A 23,385-nucleotide genomic window follows, 5' to 3' on the forward strand; every position below is an offset into this window, starting at 1 on the left:
GGGTACTAGCCCCTGTAGCATGACAGTCTCAAAGTCCCAACAAGCCTATAAGGTTTTCGCTTGCAAGGGAAAGTGCAAATGGTTTGCTGAACTTTGAGCGTACAATAATCCAATGTATTCTGCCCTGTGGAGAGAAGACAAGCAGATGGGATTTGACAATGCTAAGCCAAGCTGCGTTAGCTGACCTTTTGCTCTCCGAGACACTCTTTTATCCTCAGAAATCATTCTTTAAAGCAGTGTCTTTTCAATATCATACCTGCAAATAGAATACAGCCCACATTCTCACCATCTTGGTATGCAATGCTTGTGCAAAATGTAACTTTAGTTTGTTTACATATTTGCAGCTCGCTCTCCTACTAACTGGGAGACACAACTGTGAAGTCAAACATAGGATCCCAAGCCCTGACAGGCTGGGATGAAGATGGGTGTTTCTTTTATGCTCTGTAATACGGAAATTAAAATGCATTGATCTTGCTTAAGCAGATAAATACATTAAAAAGTGCTTCATTGCACTAACTGCAACATTAACTTAGTGCTTCACCGCACTAAGTAGTACAGACAAGCTTTAGTATGGTGATCTCTTCTGACAAGGGGTAGTATAGATGTCCTTGTCTGTAAACGGTAAGTGCCCTTTCCTATCCTACCTGTGTCTGAAGAAATCTTCATACTATGGGCTTGTCTGTATTATTTGCATAAATTGGTGCAATGGAGCACACCATGTTCTTTATTTTGGTTTTAAGTGGTTAAGAAAAAAGAAAGTCAAGTGATTGCAAAGAAAGACATTTTATCAGTACGGTACAAACTTCAAATGAAATGTAATACCTTGAAATTGAAGGATTCCTAAATTAGTATTACCGTTCCCCAACACACAATCAGAGCTGCTACATAATCTTACTTCACGGCAGCAATTCTCTCTCTCTCTCAACCTTCATGCCACAATTTATCTCCAGGACTCAGCAGCACTGCTGTTGCTTAAAGTTATTATAAAACATTAATTTCATCAGGGTTTTCCCCCCTTTGATTACGCACAGCAGTTGAAACAAATATTCCACTTGATCAACTGCTTTCTACATTACACAGCCAGTCAGGGACCACTCAACCCAGACATTTTTATCTGTGACAAACATAATATACATCCTCTCCTCCACTCCCTACCCCAAACAACCACCACCAAAAAATCAATGCCGGGTGGTGTGCAGCTAACAAGATTTTCAGCGGTCCAGGAACTAGACAAATCCCTGTTTCACAGTAAGCCAAACAGTTGTACTTCATAATAAAGTAAAAAAGACAAAGTGAGCTTGTAGGCTGCCTTGATGTGCCACTACTTCATGGTGTAGATGTGTACTCTGATTCCAACAGAACAAAGAGATCTTAAAATAAGTATTAATATAAAAAGCTCAGTTTAAAATAGCATTAAAAATCTAGACTTCAGGTTTTATTCTGTGAAGAGCACAAGACAACCTCCAGCCCCCCCAAATGTCCCAAAAATATATTTGTACATCAATTGAATACTATCTGGAAAAACTGTTTGAAATTTTACATACCCATGGTAATGTTATTGATTTTGAAGTTTACAAGGTTTTAAATATTACTACCAGAACACTAAGCTTATCTGCCCAATCCAACCATAAAATTCAAAGGAAATCTACTATAAGAGATGACATCATTTTGAAAGCTTGGTGAGGGTTTGCCTAAGGAGTATGCCTGTCACATTTCTGAACTCCAGATCGTGCAGAAAAATTATTGTACTGGAATACAGTAAAAAGTGTAAAATTAGTTAAACCAGATACACTGTGTAATCACGTTATTTATGCACAAACACCACAATAGTTGATGGTCAGTGTCAACAACGGGGAAGTCCATGCCTCGTTAAATTATATATCACTTTTATAAATCAGCCCCTCAGGCAAAAATCGAAGAAGCAAGATGGATCTTGCATGGTGCCCTAAAGGTCAACAGACTCTGACTTTAGTGGGCTAATGGAAACAAGAAGTTCCAGAGCCAAGAGCCCTCCTCTGAGGTTCCTGTACCCCCATCTCCAGACACTGAAATCTAGGGACGATTAGATAGAAAACCTCAGATGACTTTAGCTGAAATAGCAGTACATGGTCAGAAATACAGGCTCCCAGGGGTATGTCTTCACTACCTGCCGGATCGGTGGGCAGCGATCGATCCAGCAGTGACTGATTTATTGCTTCTAGTCCCGAGGGCTCTCCCGTTGACTCCTGTACTTCACTGTCACGAGAGGCACAGGCGGAGTCGATGGGCGAGCAGCAGCAGTTGACTCACCGCAGTGAAGATACCACGGTAAGTGGATCTAAGTACATTGACTTCAGCTATGTTATTCACATAGCTGAAGTTGTGTAACTTAGATCGATCCCCGACCCCCAGTGTAGATTAGGGCCAGATAACCAGGACCTAAACCATGAAGAGAATAATGGATCAGGTAAACAACCTAAATTACACCAGGAATCAAGAAAGAAACCAGTACTGTTTCTCAGAAAATTGATTCAATATGGCATCTGTAGTTCTTCTAGGCAAACACACAGTAACATTCAGCACCAGCTTTAGCTTCCAAGTGACCCCCAAGGTTAATCATACATGGAGTGCATTTCAGTAATCCAGTCTGAAGGTCATAAGAGAATAAATAACTGATAAAGACATAGAAAGTACAGTTAGAATCACCTTACTAGGCTCACATGAAAACAGGTGATTTGACTACAAAATCCATCTGACATTTTAGGGATCCAGAAACATCACTACATTGCAAACACCTTGATGAAAGGGTGCGTGAACCCATTCAATACTGAGGAAAGACAGGACCACAATCACCTCCATCCTGTCAAGTCTGAGATTCAGTCAACATGCCCTCATAAAAGTTATCACATCAGCCAGGAACTAGAAGAGCCTGTGTTCCCTGACGAAAAAAAACAAAAAAAACCCACGGTCATAAAAATAGCCTGACTTCTGCATACTGATGGTAGCACAGACCATATCACCTCAGCAAGTGATTCTAGCTACGGACAAAGGTTAGGAGTCCATGCTGATCATTTTAGGCTTGTTCGCAGTTTTTGATACCATTTATCTGCCCATGGACCCTCACAGAGATGAATAAACTCCCTGAGATTGATATAGCATATATCCTCATTTACCCCCAATCCACTTCTGTGCAGGTTGCAGGGATTTATTATGGCACACATCAACGCCTTGTTTTGCATGGATATTAGGCTGCTGGAAGAGATAATAGCTCAATTTCTATCATGCTCAAGCCAAATCCCACACCAAAATAGCATCATCACAACATTCTTAATAACCTTAATAACAAGTTAAAAAGCTGATAGAACAATAATTCAGTTCTTGACCCATCTATTGAGATTGCCAATTAATGCCAAATGCAGTAGCCTTTTGGCTAAGTGAACACTCATCTGTTTATTCATTTATAAGAAATGAATAATAAGACATTTTCAGTAAGGATAGCTGTATTACATTTTTAAGTGGGAAGTCAGAATTGAGTGAGAATAAAGATACATTTACACAAGCAGTGGTTCTTTAGCACTACCAGAAGAGTGCTTAATAAAGCAGAACATGTGAAAGTGAATTCTCCTACAAAATGCACTGTCTTATATTTTTTTAAATTCATATAGCTCATGGGCAGACACGGGTCTACTCCCTGTATTTCAAAAAAATGACCACTGCTATCTACTTTGTATTGAGAGAAATGTTAAAGTGGCAAATTGTGTTAAGATCACAGCTATCTCACATAATATGTCTGCAGTATCTTTTATCTTAACTATAAATGTCACACTTCATCATGCTGCTGTCAGCTTCTTTTAATGTACTAAACTCTATTTTGTGTACAGAGAACCTAACATGATATAACATAATTAAAAAAAAGTTATCTTTCACACCATATTATCAGATGCCCACCAATACCAAACAAAAGAAATCCAAGATTACAAGAGGAAGATGCATTCAAGAGGGAAAAAGTAGCAAATGTAGTTTTATCAGTTTCTTTTGATTCTTTTTCAATACTATGCTTATACAGTAACTCCTCACTTAACGTTGTAGTTATGTTCCTGAAAAATGTGACTTTAAGCAAAACGATGTTAAGTGAATCCAATTTCCCATAAGAATTAATGTAAATGAGGGGGTTACATTCCAGGGAATTTTTTTTCACCAGACGAAAGACTATATATATATAGTATAATACACACACACACACACACACACACACACTATAAGTTTTAAACAAACAATTTAATATTGGTACACAGTGATGATGATTGTGAAGCTTGGTTGAGGTGGAGGAGTCAGAGGGTGGGATATTTCCCAGGGAATGCCTTACTGCTAAATGATGAACTAGCAATTGGCTGAGCCCTCGAGGGTTAACTCTCACACTCTACAAGGCAGCAGGAATGGAGGGAGGGGAGACAGCACAGCAGACAGAGACAGAGACAGAGACACACACTGTGTGTGTGTGAGAGAGAGATGTGCATTTCCCCTTTAAGTACACTGCCTTGTTCATTAGATCAGCTTGCTGAGACCACAGCTGCTGCTGCTAGCAAGCTCCTTCTGTCCTGAGCCCTGTCGTGTGTCCCCCACTGCTCTATGGAAGATGGGGTATGAGGGATGCAGGAGCAGGGGGGAGGAGGACACCCTGACAGCTCCTCCTCTTCCTCCCCTCCTCACCGCACACGAAGAAAGAGGGAAGGAGCAGCACACGGCAGTGGGAGAAGGGACAGCTGCAATTGCTAGCCTGCTGGGCAGCTGCTGCACAGGGGAGCAGGGAACTGACGGGGGGGAGCTGACGGTCCATCCTGGTTCCAAGCCCCCACCAGCTAGCTGCAATGGGCTGCTCTTCCTGCAAGCAGTGGACAAAGCAGGCGGCTGCCAAACGACATTAGAAGAGAGCATTGCACAACTTTAAACGAGCATGTTCCCTAATTGATCGGCAACCTAATAATGAAACAACGTTAAGTGGGACGACTTTAAGTGAGAAGTTACTGTATTATGCTGTGCTTCCCTTGAAAGTTAGCCATTCAATGCTAACTTTGTTCATGTCTTTGCTTGCATAGTGCAGGGAAATATATTACAGTATAGATTTTTTTAAAACAAACCTCAAGAAAAGAGTCAGCTAGATTTTAAAAGGCTGTATTCTCATATTTGTAAACAAGTATTTAGGGAGTTGACTTCTATAAACCTTGATATCCCACTGCAGTTGCAAGTGGATAAAATCAATATTCTTGACTTTTTATCCGAAACTGACATATAGCATTCCTGGGGACTGCAGAAGAAGTACTGCTTTTCAAACCAGAGATGGCTGCATTTCAATGATGGGTGAAGTGATAGCTATATATTTTAGAGAGATGCAATTCTCTACATAATTAACATTGAAGCTAGTCATCTATTAACAGACCTGCTTTTGACCCACTAGTTTTATGAAAACTAAGGCAAATTGCCTGATATTTCACAGGACGTCATTTTTTCTTGAAAGCATCAGAAAAATCAGGTGTGTTTTGGAGATTAAGAGAGTTTAAGAAACGAGGAACTTTCCACCTGGAACACTTTTCTAATGTTTATTTGTTTGTTTATATTAACTCCAAATATTTTTTAATTGTTGGTCTGGGTGGCGACAGGTACCTTTCAGTAACAATAGTAATTTGGGGAGGTTTTGGAGTAGGGACAAATTACTAGTAGCATCATTTACAAATAACAAGACGTTTCCACTATGCAGTCCATCACTACCCTGACGTGGTGTTTGCACACTCTGCATGGCCCCTGAAGGAATTAGTCACAAAGGAGTAAATTAGCATACAGGAAGGGGAGAGCCACACTGGGTATGGCTATACTGCAATAAAACACCTGCAGCTGCCCTGTATCACCTGACTTCGGCTCATGGGGCTCAGGCTGCTGAGCTATAAAATTGCGGTGTAGACATGCCGGGTGGGGGGGGGGGGCTGTCCCACAGCCTGAACCTGAACATCTACATTGCAATTTTATAGCCCTGCAGCCGAAGGCCCATGAACACATGTCAGCTGACACAGGGCAGCCATGGGTGTTTTCTTGCAATGTAGACATACACACTAAGAGGCAAGAGGGTGGCCTGGGGAGGCAAAGGCCTATGATTTATTGTAATAATTCAACTTTATATACCACACAATGCAACTCTTCTCCATGCGTGGGGGAGGAAGAAGGAAGATCCACTGGGGAGGCATAGAGTGTTCTATCCTTGCACATCTCATAAGCTCCACATAGCCTACCTTTAACTAAGCAGTTCCTAAACATTTTTTAAAAGCTGAAGAAAGCTTGTGTCTCTATCCCTTCTTCTTGCAGATCCCTGTCGAGGCAGCCAAGACCTTGGCAGCAGCTGGAACTGTTTCCTCACCGACTGCAGCGTACACAGACGCAGCGAGCAAAGGATGGCCGAAGTGTACTTTAGGTCATGCAGCCTTGCATCAGTCTGCTCCGCAAAGACCATTCCCATCAAATAGGAGATCTTGAATTGAGGCCTGCATTTCCTGGGACAAGCCAGGAGCAGCACTTCACCACCACCGCCAATGCAACCACCCTAACCACCAAGTTGGCCACATCCCACGTCATTTGGAGGGAGCACCTCACTGCTGCAGTACCTCCCTCCATCGGGTACCAAACTCTTGGGCCAAGTACTGAGACAGGGACTCTTTGAACTTACAGAGGAAATCCTATAAGCTGAAGTTGTAGCTGCATAACAGAGCCCGGTAGTTCACCATCCAGAACTGAAGGCCGGCCACTGAATAAACCTTCCTCCCAAAAAGGTCCAGCTTCTTGGCCTCTTTATTTTTGGTGGCTGAACTTCTGTGCTCCTATCTGTTCTTTTCATTGGTTTCAGAGACTACCAGCAAGCTTGGAGGCAGGTGGGTATATAAGTACTCAAACTCCTTGACTGAGACAAAGTATTTTTTCTCAGCCCTCTTGGAGGTGGGAAGGATGGATGATAGGGTTTGCCAGAGGGCTTGGCTATTTTTAAGACCCCATCATGCACTCATAGTGCAACGTAGACAGGGGTAGGTGCCGAGAGCACACAGAACAGGGTGCCCACCTGTTCGGCGATCTCCACTACCTCCAGACCCAAGTTCTTGGCCACCCGTCGAAGCAGGGCCTGGTGCTCTTTGAAGTCATCCGGCGGGTTGGCACGCGAGGGCCCTACCTCTGCCTCGTATAGGGATGAGGATGACAACTGGACCACCGGGGGAGGCCCCAGAGCAACATCGCCGAGGGGAAGGGAGTTTTGGGGTGGGCACTCGCTCCTCTACCCTGACCTCTGAGTGCACTTTGCACACTGATCCTGTGTGCCACAAGTGCCGTCAGATGTTGCCCCAAGGTGTGAAGGGGGTATTGGCATCAGAAGCATGCCCCACAGACTCCAGTAAGGCCACTGTGCTGGCCACTGGCCATGTTGCCAAGATGGCATCACAGAGGTTGACACAGCCTCAGGTGCCCGATCACACCGGTGATGCCTCGGCGAGGCACTCAATTCCCTCTCAGTGCTGGAGGAATCCACTTCCGATGACCACAGTGTGGCTGTCAATGCCTGCGTCTGGTGGCTAACCGTCACCACTGGAGACTGGCGTTTTGAATAAGAGGATCGATGCTGGGGGCAGGTGGACCGGTACTGCAACAGAGACCATTCCCATGGTGCAGAAGACAGGGGTCTGCGCCAAGACGACAACCATGGGAGGGTAAACGATGCCAGTAATACAATGACCAGCGCCTCCCCCTAGGCAATCTGCGTTGAGAGGACGGCGATCACGGTGCCGGTGATCTAGGGTGACTTGCAGAGGACCTGGGTTGCAAAACTGGAGATCTGCAGTATGCAGACAGAGAGCATTGTCTCAGCTCTGGGGATCGGCAGCGCTCACTTGCCGGTGGGGGGAGGAGTTTGACAGCTGGCTTGCCCTCGTAGGGAGCCTTTGCCACTTCCTGTGATACACAAGGCGCCAGCGGCACTGGTAGAGGCCTCTTCTCTCTGGGTGCTGGGAAAGCCTGGAAAGTCATTGGCCTCGCCACAGGCCTGGGTCCCCTACAGCTCCCGGGAGTCGGTGGCAGGTCCCTTGGGGAGGTAGGGGCCCCCATTGGGGAGGCACGCCCATGTGGCTCTGGTGTGGGCAGGTGGCTCAAACTGGGTCCTTTGCCCAGTACCCTGAGACCTTTCTTGCTTGGTGCCAGGAAGCTGTCTTTCTTGGACTTCTTTCTTGCCCGATGCCAGGAGTTCACTATGCATCGAGGCCGAAGTACTAGGGGTAGAGTCCAGCTGGAAAGGCTCAGAAGACTGGCAGAGAGCACTCTCCACGAGGAGGGCCTTCAGATGGATGTCGTGCTCTTTCTGGGTCCTGGATCTAAAGTTCTTAGACATGCAACACTTGTCCTTCACATGCGATTCCCCCAAGCATTTCAGGCAGCTGCTATGGGGGTCACTAACAGGCACAGGCCTGCTACAGTCAGAGCAGGGCTTAAAACCTGGAGACTGGGGTATGCCCCACCTGGGGCAGAGGCCTTTGGGACTGTAACTTCTTCCTACATTACTTAACAACTACTTAAACACTAACTACTATAAACAAACTATTTTACAAGGTCCTAAGGATCAAATACAGTAGAGATGAAACCGCTAGCCTTTGGTAGACAAGGAGGAGGGGCTCCAACTAATCACCACGGGTGGTAAGAAAGAACTCAGAGGGTGTAGAGCTGGTGGCGCCTAATATACCGATGCATGAGTGCAGCACTCAAGGGGGCACCACAGCCAACCCTACAGATACCACTACAAAGACAAAAATCTTTAACAACCGTGTACATGGGAGCGCACACACCTAGAATGGAATCAAGGTGAGCAAGCACTAGAAAAATTTACAAATTATGAAAATGGAAACACAGATAAAGTCATATAAAACAACTAGGGATGTTGATTAATCGCAGTTAACTCGCGATTAACTCAAAAAAATTAAACGTGATTAATTGTACTGATAAATAATGGAATACCAACTGAAATTTATTAAATATTTTTGGATGTTTTCCCACATTTTCAAATATATTGATTTCTATTACAGCACAGAATACAAAGTGTACAGTGCTGACTTTATATTATTTTATTACAAATATTTGCATTGTAAAAATTATAAACAAAAGAAACTGTATTTTTCAATTCACCTCATATAAGTACTGTAGTGCAATCTCTTTATCATGAAAATGTAACTTACAAATGTAGCTTCTTTTTTGTTACATAACTGCACTCAAAAACAAAACAATGTAAAACTTTAGGGCTTACAAGTGCACTCAGGCCTACTTCTTGTTCAGCCAATCGCTCGGACAAACAAATTTGTTTACATGTATGGGAGATAATGCTGCCTGCTTCTTATTTATAATGTCACCTAAAAGTGAAAAGAGGCATTCCATGGAAGTTTTGTAGCTGGAGTCGCAAAGTATTTACATGCTAGATATGCTAAACATTTGTATGCCCCTTCATGCTTGAGCTACCATTCCAGAAGACATGCTTCCATGCTGATGATGCTCGTTAAAAAAAATGCATTAATTAAATTTGTGACTGAACACTTTGGGGGAGAATTGTACAACTCCTGCTCTGTTTTACCCGCATTCTGCTATATATTTCATGTTATAGCATTCTCAGATGACGAGCCAACACACAGTTATTTTCACAGCAGATCTGACAAAATGTAAGGAAGGTACCAATGTGAGATTTACAGCTCTAGACCCAAGGTTTAAGAATCTGAAGTCCCGTCCAAAACCTGAGAGGGACGAGGTGTGGAGCATTCTTCAGAAGTCTTAAGAGCAACACTCTGATGCAGAAACTACAGAACCTGAACCATCAAAAAGAGAATTCACCTTCTGCTGGTGGCATCTGACTCAGATGATGAAAATGAACTTGAGTCGGTCCGCTCTGCTTTGGACTGTTAGCAAGCAGAACCTGTCAACAGCATGGACACATGTCCTCTGGAATGGTGGTTGAAGCATGAAGGGCAGGCCGGCTCTGGCTTTTTTGCCGCCCCAAGTAAAAAAAAAAAAACAAAGAAAAAACAACCTGCAAGGCAGCTGGAGCGGCGGAACAAAAAAAAAACAGTGCAGAGCGGCCGGAGCATGAGTGCAGGGGGACTCCCGGCGCTGCAGACATGCTCCAGGCAGTGGGGGGGAGGGAGTTGGAGCATGGGGGGGAGAGAGAAGGGGAGCAGCCAAGGCTTCCGCCGCGCCACCTGCCGGGAAGGCTCTGCGCGGCTCCAGTTGGCGGGGAGGGAAGGACACGGGCTGACCTGCCGGGCTTGCTACAAACCTGGCACCAGTTGGGGCAGACGGAGGGTCCAGCCTGCTCCCAGCAAGGCGCTCCCCTCCTCCGCACCGCCACCCCCTACAGGGCGGCTGGAGCCGCGAACCAAAAACCTGCGGAGCGGCCAAAGCATCGAAGAAAAAAAAAAAAAAGGGATTCGAGGGAATGCCCCTTAGAATCTGCCACCCCAAGCATGAGCTTGCTCAGCTAGTGCCTGGAGCTGGCCCTGATGAAGGAACATATGGATCTTTAGTGTATCTGGCACGTAAATATCTTGCGATGCCAGCTACAACAGTGCCATGTGAATGCCTGTTTTCACTTTCAGGTGACATTGTAAACAAGAAGCAGGCAGCATTATCTGCTGCAAATGTAAACAAACTTGTTTGTTTGAGCGATTGGCTGAAGTAGGTGTGAGTGGACTTGTAGACTCTAAAGATTTACATTGTTTTGTTTTTGAATGCAGTTATTTTTTATATATAATTCTACATTTGTAACTTCAACTTTCATGATAAAGTGACTGTACTACAGTCTTTGTATTAGGTGAATTGAAAAATACTATTTCTTTTTTTTTTTTTTTTACAGTGCAAATACGTGTAATCAAAATTAAATATAAAGTGAGCACTGTATACTTTGTACTGTGTTGTAATTGAAATCAATATATTTGAAAATGTAGAAAACATCCAAAGATGTTTAAATAAATTGTATTCTATTATTGTTTAACAGCGCTATTAATCATGATTAATTTTTTTAGTTTGTTTGACAGCCCTAAAAACAACCTCATTCTGCCCCTGTAACTCTGTCCCCTGAAGAGCTGGAATCTGTAATCAGTGGAAGTTATACCCTGATAGAGTAACCCATAATCAAACACACATTTTAATACCATCAGTGGCTCCAATGATCTCATTATGCACCTGGCCTATTTTACACTACAGTGGCATTTACACTGCAGTAGTCATTTTTACATCTCTAAAACAAACTACTTCTGCTTTAAAGATCATGTGCAGTTACTGGAAAAACACACTAAAAGTGACCACATTCTGGGCAAAATATAAATTGTAGACACGTATGTATATATTCGCAAGTGTGTGTGAGATGTGAGAAAGATGAGGGTTAGTTCATAGAAGAGTGCATATGTCCTGTTGTTCAGGCAAAGGTTTGGCAATTTTCTGGATCTTGTTTAGCCCCAGAAGTCCACAAGACCGAACATATTCATGAGACATGTCAGCTCAGAGCCTTAACAGGGCTAGATAGAAGGCAGTGTGGTCAGATGGATAGTTAGATATCCAGTATTTCAAACACATTCCAAACTCCATACCAAATAATGTTAATCCAATATTACAATTGAGAAACCAAGCAACCAAATATAAAGAGTTGCAAAGTCACAGGTAAAAGTGCTTTCTTCAGTTCATCCCCTCCCTTTGTATTTATGGGCCTCTTTTTATTACTGTACGGAATATCACATACAATACCAATTCAATTATACGAATAATAAAACTATTATGTATATTTCATACCTGCACTTCTTAGGTTAGGATCTAGGTCTGGCATCTCCTTAGAAGCTTCTGGACTAACACTGTAGATAGATGCTCCCGCTTCACTGACAATGCTACGAAATAGAATAGTAAACAGTTAAAAATGCACAGCTGACAATAAAATCAGCTTGAGATAGACAAGACTTCACTTCATTAAGAAGTGGTTTTTTTGCCTTTTTCCAAATTTTTAAAACACATTTTTTAAATATTCTGGATGAACTGAATACTAATAAAAGTGAAGGACAAATATCATTGGCCACAGTGAGACAACAGCACAGATACTGTGAAAGCACCTCCAGTTCTGCCAGTGCGCCTACTCCTTGCCTGGCCTGTAAAACCTCTGCTCTTTCAGTGGTAGGTCTCCGAGTACACATTGTCCATCATGCCAACCTCTACAGTATTCTGTGATGTTGAAAAATGGGTGAGACACTATTCACTTGTGACCAATCAGGAAGTCAGATTTCCTCAAACCAAAAATATTAGCTGGTAATTTAGTTGGACCACCTTATCTCCTGTACACACATTTAGAATATGTATATATATATCAATAAGGCTGTGAGTCTTTCACAGAGGTCACTTTCTGGGACCTCAATGACTTCTGCAGTGGCCAGGGTGGCTGACCCCAGGGCCGCCCAAGTTACACCAGCTGCTGTCGGGTGGCCCAAGGCAGCTGATCCTGGGTGCTGCCCCAGAGCTGCAGTCCAGGAGCAGCACCAGGGCCCCGGGCTGCCCTCATCCCCCAGGAGCAGCAGTAGAGCCCTGGGCTACCACCACCCCATGGAACAGCAGCGTCCGCCAGAGCGTGTCTCCCCCTACCAAGGAACAGCAGCAGAGTCCACTAATTTAAAAGTGACTTGACTAGAAATTCAAGGACACAATGATTTATTGACACTCATCAAAATGTTATTTTACTAGTCCAGGTGAGCTCACTTTGGTTTCATTGTGCACTTGGGAAAAAAATCACCCATAGTTTTAGATGGTTCAAAAATTTACATACTAAACAGTAAACAAAAGTAAAACTTAGGAAACAACAACTGAAAGAGCATGTTTGCTTTTCTCAAGCATAAGGAATTTTATACTCCATACATGCAAAACTGAAACGTTGCCCTACAACATGTTTTTAATTAGAAAAAAATATGGAATGCACTCAGGTAAAGCACGTATCATTTTAATGAGATTTGCATTCAAAGATGTTTTTGTATGTATGCAGTGATCCCCACTGGGCACTCCGGATCTGAGATTCCGAAGGCAGCAGAGCTTCCACCCAGCACAAAACCACCCCAAACAACTGGCATTCAGAATTGAGACTGGAAAATCTAGACGTAAAATAAAACAAATTATCCAGAGTAATAGTATAGGGCCATGCATTTCAGAAAAGCAATTCCAAAAACATGATTGGTTCATCCAGCCTCAGCCAAGGTTTCACAGACTTATTAATACCTCTCTAGTTTTATTTCATTTCATTTTAGTTGCACCAAAGCGGTTACCCAAGTGATATGCTTTATCTTGATCACAAAAATACTATTATAGCAAGCAAAAGAGTTTTGTTTTGGCTTTTTATACCAGTTTAAGTTAATTGCTCAGCTGCCCAATTGCAAGTGTCTATCTTTACCATTCCTCAGAGCATCTAGAGTCAAATTCAGACCTGGCATAAGCTGGTATAATTCCTGGAGACTTCAGTGGGAATCATGTTTGCTTCCTCTCTGCTGAATTTGATCCATATAGTTTTTTAACTCTTCTCATCAGATGAAAGTTGCTTCCTCTCTGCTGAATTAGATCCATATTGTTTTTAACTCTTCTCACCAGATGAAAGTTGTTTTTTACAACATTTTTCAAGAAAAAAGGGGTGATTGGTTAAATTTTCAGAAGAGCATAAATGCCACCTAAGATGGACTTTCAAATCACTTTTGAAAATGGGCCAATTTTTTACCTATTATGAAAAGAAGCACTGTCTAATATTTGGATTTGTTGGGGTTTTCAGTTAAATTTTTTTAAATATCTTTTTTTTTTTTTTCCTATTTTGCTTAAAAATACTGGACAAAACAAAAGGGTATCATTTTTTTCTGGGCATTTCTGAATACCCACCACATCTTTGGACAGTACAAAATAGCAATTATATAATTAATAGAAAATAATTACATATTGAAAACTAATACATCGTAAGAAATAATATATAAACAACAAACAATGCCACGGATACACAAAATACCCACAGTGTGTGGGAAGTGGCAGGCCTTATATGTGCTATCACAATATACTGCTTCCTAATGGTTTCATCAACAAAAAGATGGGTAAAGTTTATAGAATATGCCTTCTCACTCGTGATATAATCCATCCTAAAGATGTTTCTCCATATCCCCATCGAACTTCTTAAAGTTACAAAATATATACATCTGAAGCTCCCTTGAACACAAATTACTCACTACATAATCCTTCAATTTATGTTTACTAATTACACCGCTATTATTGCTTATTGCTTAGTACCTAAAGCCTTACGTGGTGTGCAGGTCTCATTTACGGTTACTAAAAAAGATGCATTTTAAATGTTAAAACCAGGGTTGCTCTTTAAATGTATTGCACTAGCACCACCTGGTGGTGTTCTATTTCCTTTGTTAACATTGCTTACTACATTCTAAATAAATGGGAAAGCCTATCTAACCCTGGCAGACATAACGACAGACACATTTCACTTAGAGATCAAATAAAAACATTCTATTACAACACTGACATTTTCTCTTTTTGTTAATTTTCAAGGAAATAAAAGGAATAGGGGGAAATTAGCGCATATGAATCCAAAGAGGGTTAAATTTGCTCCAAACTCAAAATAAATTTTATCATATAGCTCTTTTATATAATTACTACTTCACCCATGTTTGTGCATATAGACAGTAAAGTTTTCAAAAGCACCTAGTGACGTGGATGCCTAAATCTCATTGAAAGGCAATAGGACTTAGGCACTTTTGAAAATTTTACCTAATATGCTTAACCATCCATACCATACATGTTAAAATAATACATATCTGTATTTATACTTTTAGAATTGACAAAAATCGATATTGCTTTATAATACTTCTGCAAATCTCAATTATGTTTATTAACACTGTATTACACCCTAGTCTTTTGCCTAAGATCAAATGCAATACTGGATTCATAATCTATAAAATTGAGAGGGGACATCTACATATTCGGCCTCCAAGGAGGATTTTCCCATCCTAATTACAACGATCCTCTCACACTGATGTGGCAGAACTGCTGTGCATAAATACAACTTCTTGTAGTTGCCTTATAAAAACATTACTAGCTATAAAACAATAATGGGACAAAGAGGGTCAGAATCAATAAGCCACCTTTATACATTTGGGGTGAAATCCTTGACCCAACATAGTTAATAGTTTTGCCATTGACTAAAAATGATGTATCCCAAAACAGTGTTTTGAGGCTGAAGGTTGCATAATTTAATTTCTAAAATATAAAAGTATCATGATTAATTATTGCACTTATGAGATTGTCTGGGAAACTATTAAACTATCACATAAGCCCTTCATTTACCTTCTGACGGCGGCAGCAGGCAAGACCTCTGCAAAAGGGCTGAAACACTGGAGAGCCCCACTTTGACTGAGTAATCTTACTAGCTAGGAGAAGTGGTTTAAATATTATAGAGGACATAAAAATAATGGAACTCCAGGACTGGAAAATCCAGAAAGGATAGAAGCACACTGTTAGGTCAGAGAGACTGTGAAACTAAATTCAAATAATAAATTCACTGTCTCTCATCGGCCAGTGATACAGCCCAAGCAGAAAAGGAAAACGAAGGCAGGTTGTGCAAGAAAAATCTATTAATAGGTGTTTGTTGAATAATATAAAGACAACTGTAATTTAGCCTGGAAACACACAAAATTTTAGGTCTGTGTGTCAATCAAACTAATTATTATTCAGAATTTTAATAGTGTGTATCGTTAGAGGACTTTTCAGCATTATGAATATTTTAAAGTCTGCATTTATCTTGTTTATAGAAGAAAAGATTTTCATCCAGCTTTTACTTAAATATGAAACTACATGCTGTTTATTTTTCATTCTGTTTTTATTAATTGTTATATCCTGCACAGCAAAAGATGGCTTATATTAGATCATCATTGCTGCATTAAAAGGCCACTTGTCAGGTCAAAGTCACAGTCCAAATCCTGTCCTCAGTCACACCCGTGCAATCCCATTGTCATCTGGTGCAACATCTTGAATGTGCATGGATAGTATGCAAGGGTGCTATGTGTCCTCCTTTAAGAGAACACAACAAAAGCAAGTGATGACGCTATCACTTCCTGACCCAGATTCAGCAGGTACTTCCCTTAATCAAACATAACACATGCAGGGAAATAAATAAACAAACAAACAAGAAAATAGAGCCAGATTATGAGTTCCTCAAATGATAATCCTTCAGTACAGGTGGGAGGAGAGAAGCAGCAGCATTCATAAAGAGCACTAGAATGAGAGAATGGAGAACAGAGTATACTATAATTAGACAGAAATAAAAATGTGGAAAAAGAAACAGTAATAAACTTGCATCACACACTTAAAGCTAAATTTAAAAACAGACCTCAAGACAATCTATCACTTTGCATCATCAAATGTGACTGCTGATATAGATAGCCAGCTAACTCATTTTTAGATGTGATCAGATAATTTGACATCTAAATGTGTGCAAAAAGGCAGGAGAAATTATTTGCATAAGCACCTGCAAAATAAATGAGACAAAGTAATAACAATTAGTCTTTTAAATTAAGATTCTTTTTGCTATACATTTGTATCCAGCAGCTTCAAAACACACATAAATAACACGCAATAAGAATCTTCAGATACCTCAGATCAATTAAGCTACAAACAGCCATACAAAAACCCCCTTGACTGACCAACCTCTTCATTTAACTCATTGTCAGAGAAGACACAGAACCTAAAATTCTCCTCACAATAGGAGTGTATTGTAATTCAAAGCGATGCACAACTTGTATTTGTATCCATCTGCGTATTCACTAGTACCATTACAGGCAAAATTTACAGTAAAATGTAGCATTCGACTCAACAGATGTGATTTATATCATTCATTGTCAAGATACAGAATGCAAGCAACAACAGATGTGCAAAACCTGCAGGATGTAGAAATTAAGCATCACCTATCATCATTACTCAGGAAACTGACCAATCAGTGTTCCAACACTTCAACAACAAACCGCGGTCTATCAGATTGGAAAGTTATCATAATCAAACAAGAGTCAAGGGCTGAAAGACTGATGAAAGATAATTTATCAATATGCTTTCTTAAATCCACCAGAAGATAATCTGAGGATAAAGCCCCACTACACCAAATGGAATTCTTTGAATATCATGAACATGTACGGATTCACTTTATTTCTTTGGGAAAAACAGCTGCAGCATCCTTGGCATCAAAGCCAGTAATAATGATCATTTACCACTGTAAAGAATCAAATTGAAACACATTGCAGATTTAATACTTTGGTGGAGCTCTGTTAACTGGATATTATCTTTATCTCTATATATCTACAGACAGTTCTTTCATCACATCATTTGTCAGTTTACATTCCAAATACAAACAATTATACTGTGGTGTGTTTAAACACAAGCCTGATTTTACAGAACCATCCACAATATGTAACAATTTTTAAAAATTGCTCTGAAGTTTTTGAGATTATTTGTATATATATTGGCTTGGGTTCTGGGTATAACATGTCGGGCTACATTAACATAATTAGGCTTCTTTTGCCATAATTTTGGGGCTAATAGTTTCTCTATTCTTCCCCTTAGAGCAAAACTCATTAGAAGTTAAGTATTTTAAGTAATGTTAATGTTTTTATTCTTTGCTGCAAGACACTTTCGCCACCTGATACCACACGGCAGGAAGTTATCCAGCTTGCCTAATCAGTGTATAACCTTACAGTTGTTAATAAATAGTGATCTCAGACAGACTTTCTAAAAACTGCAAAAATAAATCTTTCAAGCTAATGAAGGGCATGATCCTGAAATATACAAATCCTGAATTGTCCCTATGTGCCCACACAGTGAAGTCAACAGGGCTCTGCTCAGATGTAGGGGTCTAAGTTGTCTCAAACTGCAAGACTGTAGCCCAATACTATTTTTGTAAAACAAATTCACAGTGTAAATATATAGTCACTACCACTTCTAAAACTCAATTTTCCCATTCATTTTCCCATTCATTGTTTCGTACAGTAAGGAAGCAAACATGCAAACTTGCAGGGACTCCAGTGAAGTAAATGGAATTAATCTGAATTACTGCCAATGTAACAGAACAAGATATGGCCCAGAGTGTTTGCCTTCAGTAAAAATGTCATTTAATCAAGTTAAGGCCAAAATGTACTACCTCTGAATTCTCTGCAAATCTAAATAACTCCCTGGCTTTACAGAAAGCTTTGGGTGCACAAATAATGCCTGAGTGGTCCCTCCCTCATAACCTACCTTTTCAAGTCAAAATTATTTCTGAGCAATTTCAGATCTGCATCATCTTCATGTACAATTGGAATGTGCATGCATATGCTGCTGTATCTAATGTTTGCCTCCCTCCTAGTTGACCTTGCTTGACTTAGACTGCTAGAGCACTTCAACCTCCTGACAAAGCCAACGTGCCACTCCATTAACTGGCAGAGGCTGCAGTCAGTACAATGCACTCATCAGACTCCCTTTTCAGGCTCTGGAGACTGCAGACATATGACCTTCATCTGACATGCTCAACCTCCTTTGGCTAGGGGTTGGGAACTGAAGTCTCTGCCTACTCTTCAGAACACTAAACTTGCTAATGTTTTTCTAAATGTACCTCTGCCCTTGTGATAACTGCTTTCAGACACTCAAGACTGTGTTACAATTTTAAAAGCATATTTGAAACAGAGAGCAAAATGTTTAAAAATAACCCCCTCACTCACTCACTCTATTTAATGCTTGAAAATAAATAACCCTCCCTATGAGGAAATGGCACTTTCAGGCTACACCAACATTTTCTTCATCCAGATTTAAATCTGCAGCTTGAGATCGATCAACATCTTTGAACATTCTATATATTAAGCACTGTAAATATTAATTTACATATATACATTTTTTGCATCAAGACAAAAGGAACTTTTTTATGCTGTATTAGAGAAAAGAATGCTACAATTTCAAAATATATTCATTCTGCATGCCTACGAAGAAAGAACTGATTTCAATGCTTTCCTCAATAAATTTTATCATCTAGTTTTAACAGGAAAATAGAGAGAACTTGAAAGCTGATTTCAATTCTTGCTTGATAAGTTTATGAATTCTCCTAAAACAGCATGTAAATGGAAGCTTTCACTACAAACAGAAGCATCATGGTAGATATAAAGTAACGTAAATAATTATCTGAGCCCAAAATATGCAAGAAAAAAAATCCATGTCAGCCTCTCTCTTCACATAAGGAATTATGGTACTTATTTAGAAAGGGAAAGGAGGCACAACATCTAGATAACATCCACCTGGCATTAAGTCATATGAACAATTTAAAACTGGAATTACATAATTACTCAAAATCAATGTAAGTTAACTATTTCGCCACCTAATTTTGAAATAAACATGCCCTTTCAAATAAAGGTAACTTCTTTTGAATTCCCTCTTGAAAACAGAGTTAACACCAGGCAAACAAAAATAAATGTACTATTATATGCATTGCAAGTGCGCGCACACACACACATCATTTATGTCTAATTTTATTTATTTTGCTAACATTGGGACCTTTTAGAATAACTCAGACCTCAAATATTGGAGATATTTATGGATTTTCTCACATTCTTTAATGTTGTTGAAAGCTTACTTTACAATAAATTAAGAGGAAACCAAGAAAGTCAGGGAAAGTTCAGCTACAAACCTTTGCAGTCAAACCTCTGAGCATGCATGAAATACAAAATGCAATTACTGAAATAATTTTCTTAAAAGGGCACCTCCACTCGCCTCCAAATTGACAGGATGACATTCGCACATTTTTAAAAAAGCACATCCTTTCAGACTCTTGCTGGCCTGTACCTGAGAGTGAAACCAAAATGCTGATTTTGCATTCTAACAGCATCCTGTAAAGTACTTAAATGTAACAAAAAAAGGTATTTTAAGTATTAGAGCAATTTTGTTCAGAGATATGCCACCTGACCTCTTCTTTGTTAACATGGAATGGCTTTCAGCAACATGGGTGACACTTGTGACACCCGCATTAGCGAACAGGTTTTCCTGAAACAACACATGAAAGTTTGGAGAATATAGCACACCTCTGCTAAACTTCTGATTTTGAGGAATTTGAAAGTTTCCTAGATAAAGTCGTTCACTGGTTACTTTACAAAACAAAGTAACTAGTTCAGGATTTTCTCATCTTATTTTTTCAGTTAGTATTTCTATTTGAAAATTTTTTGCACAATATTAAAAACAGCAAGTGAGAAAGTTGTATGAAAAGTTTTTAGTTACTACCATCAGAATTAAATGGATTAAATAAACATTACTTAATATTAGAGTTAAATAAGATTAATTCCTTCCCATTTTGATGTAAGGCTCAGAATCCATAATTTAAGTAAGACCTCTAGCTTACTAAACTAATGTAACAAACTGTACAATTATGACACTGGAATCCTCTATTCATTCATCTATGAACCATGCCCTCAGCACATCCCTGTAAAGAGAAGAACGATCTGATATCTGTCTTCATCTTGTCTGAAAAGGATGACATTTTTCAGTACGAAAAGGGTCCAAATGGCAGGTGTCAAAGAGTTTTAGCTTCACACGTGGTGCTAGGAGGCAGAAAAAACAACAGCAGCGTGTGGTCATGTCAGAGTTATACAGTAGCCGCTGTACAAGCGCATATCTGAAAAGAGCAAACCTCATAGTCTGTTAAATCAATCTAGTGCCAGATGCTGTTATCAGAACAAAGCTGGTGCTATGGATTCACCCCAGGAGAAATAAACATCCCAAGTCAGGAGCGAAAAGCGAAGACCTAGTATGGCACCTCTCGAGCCTAAAGGTGACAGTTACCTGCATGTGCCCTTATTGTTTTTATTGACAATTTGTGAAAACAGGTTCTGTCATTGCTCGTAAGGCAGTCTGACTTGAAGCCCCTCTCTCTGTTGCAAACGCTTACGTAAATATGAGCTTTCATATCTAAACTCTACTTCCAAGTTAATCATCCAACTAAAGCCATACATCTATTTGGCTTTTACTTTCAGAGTTAAGTACTGTAGTAAAGGAGAATTTTAGAGATGGAATTTTAACCATTTTTCTTTCAATCCCCTCCATTCATTTTGCCTAGGCACTGGAAAGGTAACATGGGATAATACTGTCATACACTGCCTTACCTAAACAAGTGCGTCAGTAAAGAATGGAATCAGAGCAAAGTGTCAATTTTAACTTTTAACTTCTTCAGCTTTGCGAATTTCATTTAGCGTTATCCATTAAAATACACAATAGCTCTTAAAAAAAAGCCCCTTCCAAACAGGTTATATGAACATTCACACAATTGAACATGTATTCACACATTTAAAAATGCTCTGAAAAAATTACTGATTAAATAGTCAATTAATATAACTCAGCAATTTTAATTGGGAGAGCAAGAGAGATACTCAAAGGGCCTCAGGGTTGACATTATGAATAAAGGCCTGAAAATTTCATTTCAAAACATGGCACCTCCAGAGACTGATATACCTTGTATTAATTTTACAATTCAACGTCCTGACCTGCAAAACCTTCACACATGCTTAGCTTCGTGCAACTGACTAGTCCCAATGACTTCACCAGGACAATTTGTGTTTGACAAAGGAAACACATTCTCAGGTATTTTCAGGAACAGGGACCAAACAAGATTCCATCTAGATTCCCATATCATAAAAGCTACCCAACCAGTGAGAATATAGGCAGTCTCTGGTCAAGAGAAGACAAGCGCAAGGGAAATGCAGTGTGTTAATGCTCAGGTTTAATATATATTTATGTATGGAGAGGATTTTTTTGGTTTGTTTGTTTTTAAATGCACTTATCTATATTCTAAATAATCAGTTAATCTAAAAAGAAATTAACCAAAACATTATTAGATTCTGCCCTTCAGTGAATCAATTTACTCAGTGAGACTATCAAAACCCTTCCAGACTAATGAATCCCACTCATATGCCCATCACTGTTCTTCCCAGATCAGAAAAACCTGGGACAGCAGGATGGGCCTTGTAGAAGTCAACAGAACATGAGATGCAAGTTTCAGAGCAGAAGGCCTATCACTAACAATGTTCTGCCACAGTTCATTCTCAATTAAACCAAGAAGATTCCAGCCCACCCACCATCAGTTATGGTGACATCAACTGGAGTGGTAAGACGCATAGGGAGAGAATTGCTCTCTCAAATAGCATATTCTTACAATTCAGGAACAGGAAAGAAACGTTTGGTTAACTTGACTGTTTTTATTACTATTGCTGTTGGGGAGAGTTGTCCATTACAAATGGCCTTGCAGCAGCATAGCGCATTTCCATACAATACAGTACAGCTTGATCCCTGCAAATCTTTCCTGGCATAAACCACCCTTACCCAAGTGAGTTGCTGTACTGAATAGTCCTTACTCATGCAAATAGCTATAATTTTTTAACAAGCCAGGAAAAAAACTGGATTATTGCAAACCTATCCAATGATTCCCCCCTGATATGATCAGTAACAGCTCAAAGGGAAATGAAAAAAAAGCTTGCCCACAAGTAGTAGTGTGGGTGCTGTAGTCAATTCTTCCCAGTTTACCCTAGCCAAGAACAGAGGCAACCAAAGTGTCCCTTTGACCCTTTTCTACTGAGAAATAAGCCTGCTCAGGGCATGAAGAGCAGGGTAATTATTTAAAATTTAATAGACCTACTTGCATTAGCAAGGATTTTCAGAATAGAGCCTTTATTCTATATTGCATCCTTCCTGCAAATTGTATGTGTAAGGATTCAAGTTTGAAATCCTTCACTCACATGACAGATACTGTCTGGATATGTTGCACTGGTAACTTTTAAAACTTTCTTTCTAAGCATCCACTGCTACTATTAGTCATGACTGAGAGAGGGGCCAGACGGAGCCTTCAGCACTCCAACAGCATAAAGTAAAGTAGATGGAGCCCATGTTGGCCTTTCCATGTGTTCAGGAAGAAAAAGAAGCCTGTCCAAAAACCTCTTTATTTTGATATATTGGGCAAGACATCCATCTTTGTTTGTTTGTTTATTTAGAATAAGAGCTAGAATTAATTCATTAATGCATTTCACAGAGGAACTCAAATTCAGTCAGATCCAACAGTGCATTCAACCAGTGTTGTATAGGGGGAATGAACTTATTCAGATAAGCTGTAAGAATATGCTTTTTAGTTTCCATAGTTGCCCTGAGGAACTGTTTTTGTTCGGAGGCCAGATAATTCAGATAGAGTGAATGCAGTGGTTAAAATGTAGTTACTTATACTGGACAAGAGGTTGGTGCTTAATATCATGTTAATTCTCCTGAAGACTTAATCCACAGAGTGCAGCAATAACTGGA

General features: G+C 40.1%; 1 protein-coding gene across 4 annotated transcripts in view; it reads right to left on the reverse strand.

The window, feature by feature from the left end:
- SRBD1 (S1 RNA binding domain 1) overlaps window positions 1–23,385 on the reverse strand; it is a 251,220-nt gene that overhangs the window by 104,724 nt on the left and 123,111 nt on the right. For all 4 annotated transcript variants that reach the window (XM_030557685.1, XM_030557683.1, XM_030557686.1 and 1 more), the window contains one exon: window positions 11,824–11,915. In XM_030557685.1, the coding sequence (XP_030413545.1) occupies window positions 11,824–11,915 (92 nt within the window). The remainder of the gene's footprint in view (window positions 1–11,823; window positions 11,916–23,385) is intronic.

This window comes from Gopherus evgoodei, chromosome 3 (genome assembly GCF_007399415.2).
Source record: "Gopherus evgoodei ecotype Sinaloan lineage chromosome 3, rGopEvg1_v1.p, whole genome shotgun sequence".
Lineage (NCBI taxonomy): Eukaryota > Metazoa > Chordata > Testudines > Testudinidae > Gopherus > Gopherus evgoodei.